Below are 13,819 nucleotides of genomic sequence, written 5' to 3'. Positions count from 1 at the left end.
TATTTGCAGACTGATCGTGCTGGGGCAGCCACAATAAATGCTGGCTGTAAACAAGGAAGCTGAACCTACGGAGTTTTTATATCATCTGACATTATCTTGAAGATGTGGTGAGCAATGTAACACTGACTCATCTCGTACTGTTACGTCAAGGAACGTACATCAATAAGCAACCTCATGAGTTCTTCCTGTCCCAGCTGGTACCTGTTTTGCAAGAATTTCCTCTGCATTCCATGCAAGGAGGAGAGGAATCTGACGCTCTCCAAATGCTGCTAAACTGCCTCTGCCAGCATCACTTACCTTGGCCACACCGGCGAGGCTGAAATTTGTAGTTTAGTAAAAATCTGGAGGGCTACCAGCTCTACACTGTGCAATTCAACAGCACAACAGGATTTCTGCTGTATCCTTGTTACAATCTTTACATTTCGAATCAGAATCAGAACAGAGCTGGGAGGAACCTTGGAGGTCTTCTAGTCCAACCCCTTGCTCAAGCAGGAGAGCCTACACCATTTCAGACAAGGGACTGACCAGTCTCTTCTTAAAAACCTCCAGTGACGAAGCACCCACAACTTCTGAGGGCAAGCTGTTCCACTGGTTAATTGTCCTCCCTGTTAGGAAGTTTCTCCTTAATTCCAGGTTACTTCTCTCCTTGATTAGTTTCCATCCGTTGGATCTTGTCTGGCCTTCTGGTGCTTTGCAGAATAGCTTGACTCCCTCTTCTTTGTGACAGCCCCTGAGATACTGGAACGCTGCTATCATGTCCCTCCCAGTCCTTTTTTCTCGAGACTGGCCATACCCAAATCCTGCAAGCATTCTTCATTTGTTTTAGTCACCAGGCCTTTAATCATCTTAGTTGCTCTTGTGTGCACTTTTTTCCAAAGTCTCAACATCTTTTTCGTAATGTGGTGACCAAAACTGGATGCAGTGTTCCAAGTACGGCCTTACTAAGGCTTTAGAAAGTGGTACTAGTACCTCAGTTGATTTTGATTCTGTGCCTCTGTTTATGCAACCAAGGATTGTATTAGCTTTTTTGGCTGCTGCCACGCACTGCTGGCTCATGTTTAAGTGTTTTGCTATAACTCCAAGCCATGATGACTTGACACAAGGAGCCCATACATGGATTTACACGGAGGGTTATAATACCGGTAGTCCTCAACTTACAACTATTCCTTTAGTGACTGTTTGCATTTACACAGCACAGAAAAAAGATATCTACGACCAGTCCGTGCATGTACAACTATTGCAGCATCAACAGCAACATGATCAAATTTTAGGCATTTGGCAAGCGACATACTATATATTTGCAATGGTTGCAGGGGGTTCGTGTGAACATGTGGTCACTGTTTGCAACTTTCCAAGCCAGTTTTTGACAACTGAGGTCAATGGGGAAAACCAGATTTCCTTAATAATTGCAGGGATCTGCTTAAAAACAGTGGCGTAGCATGGGTTGTCAGCACCCGGGGCAAGGCAAGTAATTTGCGCCCCCTAACCCCCTCCACAGTGGGCGGCGACCCAGCGGCTCGGATCGGATTCGCACAGCCAGCACTGCAGTGAGAGAGAGTGAGCCAGGCAGGGGCAGAGAGCTGCGAGTGCGAGCGTGCCCCCCCCAGATTTTGCGCCCGGTGCGGCCGGCCCCCCCTGCACCCCCCACGCTACACCACTGCTTAAAAACCATGCAAAAATGTCGTGATATTCAGCATAAGTCACTTAACAGCCATGGTCAGCAACAGAGATTCTTGCCCCATTTGTGATCTTGCGTCAAGGGCTTCCTGTAATCAACAAACTGATTATTGTAGACTTCTTTTATAGGATTGTATCAAAAGAACATCTACGTGAAGTTGTTTTGTTGCAAATGCAAACAATTACAAGTCTTCATAGCAAATGTGTCAGCTACTAAGGAAAGATTACCTAGTCCAGGGGTAGGCGACCGTGGCTCTTTTATGACTCGTGGACTTCAACTCCCAGAATTCCTGAGACAGCCATGGCTGGCTCAGGAATTCTGGGAGTTGAAGTCCACGAGTCATTAAAGAACCAAGGTCGCCTGCCCCTGACCTAGTCCCTTTGATCCCTAGACTGTTCTCCGATAATGCAGAGGACACATTTCCCTAGAGAAAAAAGAAAAATCCTTCGGAAATCAGTGACCTTGGTGGGTTTTGTGACCACTAACATGCACATGATTAAAATCAGCTACCACTGGGTAAGAATTGGGAAACCTATTGTATAATACGTATTAATAAATAATAATAAGTGAAAACTAGCATATTCTTTCACTGAACCTTACTGCTGAGTTGGAATCTTGCCTGTTTCAAAGGAAAGTTGCCTTCAGAAATGGAGGGTGCTCCAGGGCTTTTTTCCTCCTAGAACGCTCAGAACGGAGTTCCGGCACCTTTTTTGGATGGAACCTTGTAGGGTAGGCAAGGCGGGTTGTAGGACATGTGTGAGTTCCGGCACCTTTTTCTTTTATAAAAAAAGCACTGGGGTGCTCTATCACCGGAAAAGATTGGACAGCCATTTGTCCAATCTAGGATTTATGGAACCGTCTTCCGGTTGAGCTCCGGATGGCGCCCGACCTTCGCTCCTTCTGGCGCGATCTAAAGACGTATCTTTTTGAACAAGCTGGCCTGGCCTGATGGGATGGGGTTGGGTTTTTATTACTTTTAAATGTGTTTTAACTTATTTAAGAGTTCCGGGCACTTTGTTTAATCTTTTTTTAATTTTTGTATTCTGTCTTTTTAACATGTTTTGCCCTGTTCACCGCCCTGAGTCCTTCAGGAGAAGGGCGGTATACAAATAAAATTAATAATAATAATAATGATGATGATGGGGGCTCTCCTGCCTGAGCAGGGGGTTGGACTAGAAGGCCTCCAAGGTCCCTACCAGCTCTGTCATTCTGTTAACTCCAGTTTGCAATGGTAACAAGTAAGAGCCTATCTACTATATTTGCTCTTCTTGCGTTATAAAGAAATGAAAATCAAGCTTTAATTTCCTGCGGCAGGTGCTAAACTAAGTGCCAACAGAATTGGGAGACCATGTGATTGCATTAGAGGTCAGGATTTCCTGCCTCCCACCTCACCCAATACGAGGGAAGGTTTTTGGTCTTCTAAAAGGGCTAAACATGTTTCCTTAATGTGTTTTCTTTCCCAGAAGTCAATTTCAGGGCAACAGCCTTTTAAAGCAAAGGTTAACTTAGAGAGCTTCAAACTGTCAAGGCAACCAGGGGATGGAAGCGAAATTGGACAAGCAATCGTTACAGATTCAGAGAACAAAATGAGAAAGACCTATTGATTTATTTGATGGGAAAGCAGAAAATATGGGAGACTATTGACAGATTAAGCTGACGATCTCGAGGACTGAGAGAGGGATCCAAAATATGATATTTTATGGGCATTTTGCAAAGATGGTGACGGTTCGGAGCTGAGTCGCCAAGGGAGAGATCTGCTTTTTAAATGGAGAATAAGGACATCATGAACTATCAGACATCTGCATCTCTTGTTTTCACCCTTTGTTGCAGTTGTTGATGTAGGAAGCTCTAGTTCACTAAAAGCTTTGTGACAGCTGTGGAAGAGACTGTTGCCTTAGCTAGGCCTTCACCCTATGTTCTTATTGATATAATGCTCTCCATTTATCTTAGGTGAGAACTTAGGCTGAGTTATCATTGAAATCAATCTAGTGGGCAGCTCCGCTGCACACTTCATTGATTTCTGGGATATAGAGATGACAAGGGTGTTGGATGTTACTGCTCCTAAGTGGTCTCTTTCTCTTTTATTGAGGATCTCCAGGACATGTAGTGGTAGAAACAAAGCCTCTAGCCCCAACTGAGGACACTGTGGAGCAAATATGATCAGATCTGGGAGTGAAAGGAGCATTATTTTTTAGTTTTTATTGCCATCATCAAAATATATTCTAAAACCTTGTTTAAAATGGCCTGCTGTCTGCTGGGGAGACACAAATTGATGAGCCTAACCTGCTGGCTGATGTGAAATATTTGATAAAGATTTTGCTGATAAAATCAGTCATCTATGCTCAGGGCAGATTTTGATGAGATAACTAGGGCAACACCTGGCATTGTCTTCTCAGATTTGTTTGAATTTAGGCACTTTCAAGGAAGCAGGTATGCTTCTCTGCAGCATGAGTTCTGCCAAGCTATGGAAGGGAATCTGGTTACTTCAAGTTGGATCTGAGGAGTGGTGTATGCCGTTTTGGTTGAGGAGTGTTCCAGCTGCTTTGAAAGGGTGGTATGTCCACCTCTGAAGAAGCCATCTCTTGGTCCCACCATAATGGATGACTGATACCCAGTCTCCAAACTTCTCTTTTTAGGAAATGTTCTGGAGAAGATGGGAGGGATCAGTTGAAGATTCTTTTTGTTGTTGTTGTTGATATCCTGTCTTTACTGTTTTTAAGTGGAAAAGATTATTGGATGTTCGCTTCCTTCTATCCAAGACACGGCATATAAGTACTGTTTGACCAGGGTCCACAGTATTGTCAAGAATGCTACATGTCCTCTCCGTGACTTCTTTGTTACCTTCTGGGAGGAAAGCAGAACAACCAGATTCTGTAACAGCTTTGCATTGTATAGTATCAACCTTGTAAATTCTCAAGACTCTTTTTTCCGTTATGTATTCAAGATGGAGTGTGATTAATGTGTGTGTGTGTGTGTGTGTTGGTGTCATTTTTGTATAATTTGGCATTTTTGCATGGCTGCTGCTGCTCTTATTATATTATTGTTTTTGTTGTTGTTCTCCTTGGGATGGTGACATTGTTTGGTGGGTGGCGTTTTCTGATTTTCGAGACATCGGTACATCAGAATACTATTCTCATGTGTGCCATTGTGCTTATGGGAAATTGACAGTTTATTCACTTCAATTCAATTTACAAATAACTCAAGGTAGCAAATGCTTCCTCCTCTGATTTTTCCCACAACAACAACCCTGTGAGGTGGGTTAGGTTGAGAGAGAGGGACTGGCCCAAAGTCACCCAGCTGATATCTGGACTTCTTGTAGTCAGGGTTCAAGGCTTTCTTCATTGGCCGCTGTAGCAACTCAGAGGGCTAATTGCTCAAATGAAATTCAACGGTGAAAAAAGTAAGGTTCTACATTTAGGCAAGAAAAACCAAATGCACAGGTATAGTATAGGTCAGGGGTAGGCAACCTCGGCTCTTTTATGACTCATGGACTTCAACTCCCAGAATTCCTGAGTTAGTGCTGACTCAGGAATTCTGGGAGTTGACGTCCATGAGTCATAAAAGAATCAAGGTTGCCTACCCCTGGTATAGGTGGTACCTTGCTCAATAGTGGCAACTGTGAGAAGGATCTTGGAGTCCTAGTGGACAATCACTTAAATGAGTCATCCATGTGCTGCAGCTGCCAAAAAACCCAACACAATGCTAGACTGCATTAACAGAGGGATAGAATCAAGATCACGTGAAGTGTTAATACCACTTTACAATGCCTTGGTAAGGCCACACTTGGAATCCTGCATCCAGTTTTGGTTGCCACGATGTAAAAAAGATGTTGAGATTCCAGAAAGAGGGCAGAGAAGAGCTACAAAGATGTTCAGGGGACTGAAAGCCAAAACATATGAAGAACGGTTGCTGGAATAGGGTATGTCTCGTTTAATGAAGAGAAGGACTAGGGGTGATATGATAGCAGTCTTCCAATATCTCAGGGGCTGCCACAAAGAAGAGGGAGACAACCTATTCTCCAAAGGCAAGACAAGAAGCAACGGATAGAAACTAGTCAAGGAGAGAAGCAACCTAGAACTAAGGAGAAATTTTCTGTCAGTTAGAATAATTAATCAGTGGAACAACCTGCCTCCAGAAGTGGTGAATGCTCTAACACTGGAAGTTTTTAAGAAGAAACTGGACAGCCATTCGTCTGAAATGGTATAGGGTTTCCTGCCTGTGCAGGGGGTTGGACTAGATGACCTCCAAGGTCCCTTCCAACTTATTATTATTATTATTATTATTATTATTATTATTATTATTATTATTATTATTATTATTATTATTATTATTATCACAATTTTCTGTATCCTACTGAACACTTCAATGGAACTCCTTACCATTGACATGTTATCTTTTTGGAATGCCGGCAACAGTTGCAGATGGGGGGGGGGGAATGTTCTTCTGCTCCATTGTGCCAACCCTTATTTGGCATATCTCAACTGCCTATGACTGGAGTCCTTACATAGAAACTGGAGACTCTAAAACCCCTGAGTAATCTTTAGCGCCAACTGCACCATGGACTGAGAATGAATATATAAAGCCAGGATCGGAGAGAAAGGGGGATGAAGGCTTGCCTAACCTGTAGTTTGCCTGTTGTGTGTTTGGAACCTCAAACTGTAGTTCTCAATGTAAATTATGGCTTTCCCAACCTATTATTTCGCTGTGCTGAAATTCCCCTTGCAATTTCTCAAACACTTTCTTTCCTTCCCTATGAAATTGGCTTCTGTTTTTTCTATCTTTTTTCAAGTAGCTTAAGGATCCCTTTCGAATTTATTTGATATCTCTTATATATATATATATATATATATATATATATATATATATATATATATATATATATATATATATATATATATATATATATATATATATATGTATATGTATATGTATATATATAAAGAATATGAGCCATTGGCTTGTACCCTTTATTTTTCTTGCTATTAAAATAAATGCACAAACCTCAGCAAAGTAGATTCACTAAAGTTAACTTCTTCCACGCAAAAAAATTAAAAAAGCAAATTTCATCCAACTGATAGGAAAACAGCAGACTTTCTTAATACTAGGCAATTACCAATAAAGGAAGTGATTTGTAGCTCAGGCTTGAAATGAAGGCTTCTTGGTGGCCTCTGAGCTTGGTTGTTTTCTTGCCAATTTAGTGCCAATTTAGTGTTGACTAGATTCTTGTGTATAGGCATAAACAAGAGATCACCTTAATTGGAACTTAATTGTGGTCCTGATTCTTCTCACCTTACATTAAACTAGTCAAGTAATGGTCAGCCCTACATTAGTATTAGATAATAGTTAACAGAATTAAAGTGGGTTGGACATGAACTGCTTGTGGGAACATAATGACGCTAGGTTGATTCCTCTCTTGACTCCGCCTGTGCCTGTCCTTTTCCTATACCAGCATCTATAACTCTGATGGTTTCAGGCCCTCCTAGGGTGTGTTGCTCCATATGGGTTAGGAAGAATTCATAGCTGAGTGGTAGAAGGTAGACCTCCAGCATCTTCAGGTAGTCCTAAAAAAAACCTGCTTAAAAAACTGGAGAATCTGCTACACAGTATCACCAATGTTTTTGCTTAGATTTATTAGATTTATATACCGCCCTTTCCCGAAGGACTCAAATGAACCAACAATTTCTTTCATTATAATTTCTCATCTTCACCCTGCTTCAATCCAAGGACAAATTGGTTTGGGAAGATGGAAACTATAAGCAGTTAAATTAATGATAGCTAATCTAATAACATATCAAGATGCTGACAGCCATTGTCAGCCTTTTGTAAAATATGGAGACTCCTAGGATCCCTATTAATGATAACTCTTTAAATAGAATGTGAGCAACATTAGGAATTCCATTTTAATCAACTGAATTCTGAATGTCTAACACTGACTATTTTTTTGTAGTCAGGGAAAGGTGTTGAAGCATATTTTGTAGCATATTTTAATGTGCTTAGGATGTTGTCCTATATGGTAGGGAAGTAGGGATCTCTCCAATCTAAGGAAGGAGATCTGAGATGATCTACTACCTTGGTGGTTTTTTAACCCTCACGCAGACACCCTTTTTTTCCTTGAAGAATAGGATGGGTTGGGATGGGATGGGATGGAATTGGAATTGGAATTGGAAATTAGAATAGAATAGAATAAGAATAGAATAGAATAGAATAGAATAGAATAGAATAGAATAGAATAGAATAGAATAGAATAGAATAGAATAGAATAGAATAGAATAGAATAGAATAGAATAGAATAGAATAGAATAGAATAGAATAGAATAGAATATATAACAATAGAATAGAATAGGAGGACCCAGATTGTTGGGGGCAATTAAGCTGACTTTGTAATAATGCCGCTTGGGGGTGTGTGTGTTAAAGCCCTAATAAGCAGGCATATACATAGAATGAAGGCTACTGCTAAGCTTGTAAGCTGCCCTGAGTCTTCGGAGAAGGGCGGGATATAAATGGAATTAAAATTAAAAAAAATAAATAGAATAGAATAGAATAGAATAGAATAGAATAGAATAGAATAGAATAGAATAGAATAGAATAGAATAGAATAGAATAGAATAGAATAGAATAGAATAGAATAGAATAGAATAGAATAGAATTCTTTATTGGCCAAATGTGAATGGACAAACAAGGAATTTGTCTCCAGTGCAGAAGCTCTCAGTGCACGTGCAAACAACAAAGTGATAGGTCATGGATCATAATTACAATCATTAATCATATGATACAATAACAAGTGATAAATCACAGCTACCAATAGGAGAAGGTATTAGGAAAGATGAGAAGATGAAAAGGATAATATCAGAACAGCCTACCACATGGGTAAATATCTTTAGGCCTAAGACCATATATATATATATATATATATATTGCCAAGATAGGGCCTTACATTTCTCTGAATGTACTTAGCAGCCATATGCCCCAAATTAGAGGGGGGGGAATAATTGCGACAGTGATAACAAATGTGAAGTTTACAATATGAAAGCATCGGGGTCTCTTTTCACTTGCTGTTGTCATTTGCTAATGACTGATGTGCCAAAGTTCCAGACCGCGGATCTCATATCGTTCACACTTTTTAGCAATGTTTGCAAATAGACAAATGGTATGACAATTTCAGAGCATAACGGCTGGGGCTTCAAGCTGTTTGATTGGCTTCAAAGCGTGCCATTTTTTTCCCCCGCATGCTGAACTTGCAAAGGACAAGCGAGCGTCCTCCGTTACAAGTTTCACATTCTAAATAGCTACAGAAAACTCCACCACTTATCCAAATGTCGTCTCTGGCCAATTCTTTCTGTCTCTGATTTCATCCCTACCAGAAAGACGTCGTCTCGTTAACACTAAAGAAACATGCGCTCAAATCCCACGAAGGACGTTGACGCACAGAAGCTTGCCCATCTATAGACGTGCAGGGGAGGCACAAAAATATTCGAACACACAGCCAGGTCCTATTAAAATAATTGGGCGGCTCTCTTAAGCCAATGGGATATTTTGTCTCCGTTTGGCAAATTATCCTTGTGCCTCTGTAATTGGCACGCTGTGAAAATTCTGCAGGAACAGTGGAGAACCTAGGCAATTTCTCCTCCTCCCAAAAGCAGGGCAAAAAAAAACCCCCAAGTCTGAATATTAAGTTTCTCTCTTTGGTTATATTTACTAGTATCTTGGCAAGCGATGCGATGTAACGTTGATCTTTGTGTCCCAGTACAAGCTAACTGATCACAGGTTGTCTTCAACTTTCAGCGGTTCATTTAGTGACCATCCAAACGGCGCTGGAAAAAAGAGTCTTCTTCCTGTTTTTTTTCACACTTAACAATCGTTGTAACCTAGTCACATGATCAAATTTCAATCGCTTAGCAACTGATTCATCTTTATGACGGTCGCAGCGTCCCGGGGTCACGTGATCCCCTTTTGTGACCGTCTGACAAGCAAAGTCAACGGGGGAAGCCAGATTCACTTAACAACTGGGTTACTAATTTAGCAACTTGCAGCGGTTCACTTAACAACGGAGGCAAGAAAGGTTGTAAAAGGGGGCAAACCCGCTTAACAGATGCTTCACTTAGCAGTGGAAATTTTGGGCTTCCTGCGGCTGCTCCTAGCTATTTCTCTTCCTAACAAACATCCAACTTGCAGCTATAAAATAAATGCAAACTCTAAGAAAGCCTATATTCAGATTTCCTGGACTTGTTTTTCAGCCTGTTTTTCAGTGTTTTATTGCTCTAAACTAGATTAAAAATTAAGATGGCGCTGTTGTAAAGGGGTCCCAAACTATTGGTTGGGGGGGGGGAAGAATTTTAATCTTTGTCCCATCAATGCTTGCAAATTCAAAAAACTGGTTTTTAAACTGTTACCGACGCTATCTAAAGTGGGTACAAGCTCTAAGTTATCATCTCCTTTGAAATACTCAGTTGCTACTCTGGGTGGTTTCTCTATTTTCACTGTTACACATTGGGAAACTTTGCTTTCCTGTACGTCGTCATCTTAAACCCCAAATGCTAAATGTCACTTTTTTTTTCTTCTTTCCTTTCTTTCTTTCTTTCTGCAGAGAACAGGAGACCTTGCCGGAGATTCTGAAAGGTAACTAACTCTTTATTTATTTCTACTTTTTTAGACAGCCATGCTAAGTAAGGCTTTGACAATCTGGCCCTTGATTAGAGTCCTTGAGAAACCTTTGCACTTGCGAATCCGATCTCGCTTGCCAAGACGCAGCTAAGGAACTAATGAATTGGCTTTCGTGATCTCTCTGGATTTGGAGAGTTTTGCATGAAAGAAAAAGATGGCAAGAGAAAAATTGTTCCAGAAAGCCGTGCAATAGGAACATAATTTTAAGGCAGAAGTGACATCTGCAATTGCAAAGTAAATGAAAATTCATTTTCACTTTCTCTTGTTGTTTTTTTTTTGTTAACTGCTTCTATTTTCAACAGGATAACTAAAACATCTCCCAGTGCCTTAACTTGTGTCTGTCATTGAGTTTGATCTAATAAAATCTGTACCCTGTCCAAACATATCTGGATTACAAGTGGACTAGATTAGAAATGTTTTGCACCAATTGACATCTATGGCAAGTTTAAATCATGATTTGTGCTCCGTGGGAACAACTGTTGAATAACTGAATTTGGACCCAATGTCTCTACGGATTTTTATAATATTTTAAAAATCTCAGCTAGAGCATTTGATTCAGGCAACTTTGCTTGTTTTTTATTACCATACATGGATATCATTTTATATCTTGTACTGTCATTTTATATTACATAAAGTATTGGTTTTAGGCTGGTTTTTTTCTGATTTATTATTTCTGTTTTATACTCCTCCAAGATATGTTATTTAAGTTAGGTAGCCTTATAGATCTGGTAAATAAATAAATGTAAAATTCTTAAAATTGAACTCCATGCAAATATTATGTATCTTATTTCTTTTTCATCCATAATGTTTTGGTTGGGTTAACCATGTTCCCAAGAATCAGGCGAGAAAAATTTTCCATAAAACTTTTACAGACTCACACACACACACACACACACACACACACACACACACACACACAGAGAGAGAGAGAGAGAGAGAGAGAGAGAGAGAGAGAGGATGTTTATGTATCAGAAGCTTGTTATCCAATCTATAAAGTTTCACCTTGTTTCAGGATTGACTTGGCCTTTGTAATTTAAGTTTTCCAAAGTGCAGAAAAATTTTCTTTTCAAAAACTCTTTTGCTTTTGACACAAGCTAGGAAAAGTGTGTTGAAATGGGCAATAGGGAGCATTTTTTGAAATGGAAAAATATCCATTTTGCACCAAAAAAAAAAGCAGTGCCAGTCACTAACTTGCTTTCCATTCCAGCAAGTGGAACCCCAACAAGAATCGAACCGTGCCAGACATCTCTTGCTCTCTGTGTCTTCTTTCCTACGGACTGACCCTTAAAGAGACAAGTGAAACATTCGGCAGTAATTTTTTTTTCTTAGCAAGAAGAAAACCACTGGCCCTGTAAAAGCGTGAGCTACATTAGGGATAATAAATATTTCAGAGACTTTCGTGAGAAAGAAATAGTTCAATGTACATTTTAGCTGGAACCCATCTGGGTTCACAGTTCCTGAATTAGCACCCAAACCAAAATGCTATCCATCAGCATTCCTCTTTGTCCAATTTGCTAATTTTAAGTCTTTTTTTAAAAAAATAGCTCCATTAAGAAAAGTATAATAAAATATATAGCAGCCTGTATACTCAGCATATGACCATATAAGTATCTATTATAGTAAATCAGTTCATTCACGATTTATTTATCATATACTAAAGATATATATGCTGGAAATGGCTGCTGGATTTATGACAGCCCCTCCCCCCTTATCTCCCCCTTGTTCTCTGCTCTCTACCTGTCTATCTTTCTTTCTTTTTTTTTAGTAGTCCTACGGTTGTATTTCTCATTGTGTTCTCTTTCATTGTTCATTTTAATATTCTATTATCTTACTTCTGTTCTCTTTACACGCTTTTCACTTCTTCCTTTTTATTGTTGCAAGCTGCCTAGGGTAGTCCCACAGCGAGATAGGTAGCATGCAAACTTAATGAACAAATAAATAAAATAAAGATATGAGCCTGGTGGCACAGTGATTAGAATGCAGTATTGCAGGCTGACTCTGCCCACAGCCAGGAATTCGATCCTGACCAGCTCAAGTTGGACTCAGCCTTCCATCCTTCTGAAGTTGGTAAAATGAGGACCCAGATTGTTGGGGGCAACAGACTGACTCTGTAAACCACTTAGAGAGGGCTGTAAAGCACTGTGAAGCCTTTGGTAGTGCTAGTGCAATTTTGGAGTCTGAATGAGTTAATCTGATTTCACTTCTAAATCATATAACTCTTTCATCCTAATATGTTTCCTTAACACCCTTAGTAGGAATGAAATTGTGCTGCCAATAAATCCTAAGAATCTTGAATAAAATGAATTGGATAAATTCTAGTCCATCAGTAATTTCATAGGTGACAGAAGTGACTTTATAGAACATGCTGTGCAAGAAAAAGCATTGTTCCACACTAGTGTTATATAAGTGTAAATGCTATTACTGTGCTACAGTGATGTGCACGCTATGCTAAACTGCATAAAGGAATGTATTAGGAAAAGTCTGTGCAAGTTCTCATGTTCAGAAGCCACAAATAAGATCAAGTAAAGTTTAAGGATGAGAAATAAGAAATAGAGCCAACCCCACCTGGTGTATCAATCAGGTGTATTGATACACCTGATTAACTCCAGCTTTCCATATGTTGTAAAAGAAACTTTTATCTTTTTGAGATGGCAAACACCTGCCCTGCAGTTTCGCCATTTCCCCATGGACATGCCCGGAGAAGCGAAAGGACTTGTTTTATTTCTGCCGGAGATTTCATTTACCGCCCACCTTCCATCTTGTCTTGGCAAGACGTGGAAAAATGAAATTTGAGGATGATGCGTTTGGACTTGTCCTTCAGAAAGCCCAGCTGTGCCATTCCTTTTGAATGAAATGCAGTCAATCCTCGATCCATTAACGCAGAAAGAAAAACATTTGGGATTGAACGCTGTTGGCATGATGTTGCTTCTTGGTGTCAGAAGATGAAAAGGAGGGGGGAAAAATAGGCCTTGATGGATAGTTTGTCAGGTCAAGTTTTAGCTTTATGGCTCTATCCAATTTCTTGGCAGGTTTAAATTCTCTGAGGGAATCGCTGAGCCTTCTGAGTTTCTTCAGGCACGTCTTCGGATAAACTGTTAAGCAAAATGAAGAGAAGGGAACGGAAGCAAAGGCAATCGGATAGCTAAGTCAGAATTTAGCTTCAGTAGGAACGGAAAGGGGCTAGATAAGCTACAATCAGAACACATAACCTGCCACTAATCTGTAACAACAACAACAACAACAACAACAACAACAACAACAATAATAATAATAATAATAATAATAATAATAATAATAATAATAATAATAATAATAATAATAATAATAATAATGTTGGAAGGGACCTTGGAGGTCATCTAGTCCAACCCCCTGCTCAGGCAGGAAACCCTACACCATTTCAGACAAATGGCTGTCCAGTCTCTTCTTAAAAACTTCCAGTGTTGGAGCATTCACCACTTCTGGAGGCAGGTTGTTCCACCG

General features: G+C 39.9%; 1 protein-coding gene across 1 annotated transcript in view; it reads left to right on the top strand.

The window, feature by feature from the left end:
• Nucleotides 1-13,819, top strand: part of LOC310645839 (connector enhancer of kinase suppressor of ras 2-like) — a gene marked incomplete at its 5' end in the record, with an annotated part of 253,582 nt that overhangs the window by 198,608 nt on the left and 41,155 nt on the right. Inside the window, one exon of the mRNA XM_083371858.1 lies at nt 10,263-10,294. Coding sequence (XP_083227984.1) covers nt 10,263-10,294 — 32 coding nt within the window. The remainder of the gene's footprint in view (nt 1-10,262; nt 10,295-13,819) is intronic.

Source organism: Vipera ursinii, assembly GCF_947247035.1.
Source record: "Vipera ursinii genome assembly, chromosome: 12".
NCBI lineage: Eukaryota > Metazoa > Chordata > Lepidosauria > Squamata > Viperidae > Vipera > Vipera ursinii.
The sequence above is the reverse complement of the archived record's forward strand: the minus strand, read 5'-3'. Positions and strand labels throughout refer to the sequence as shown.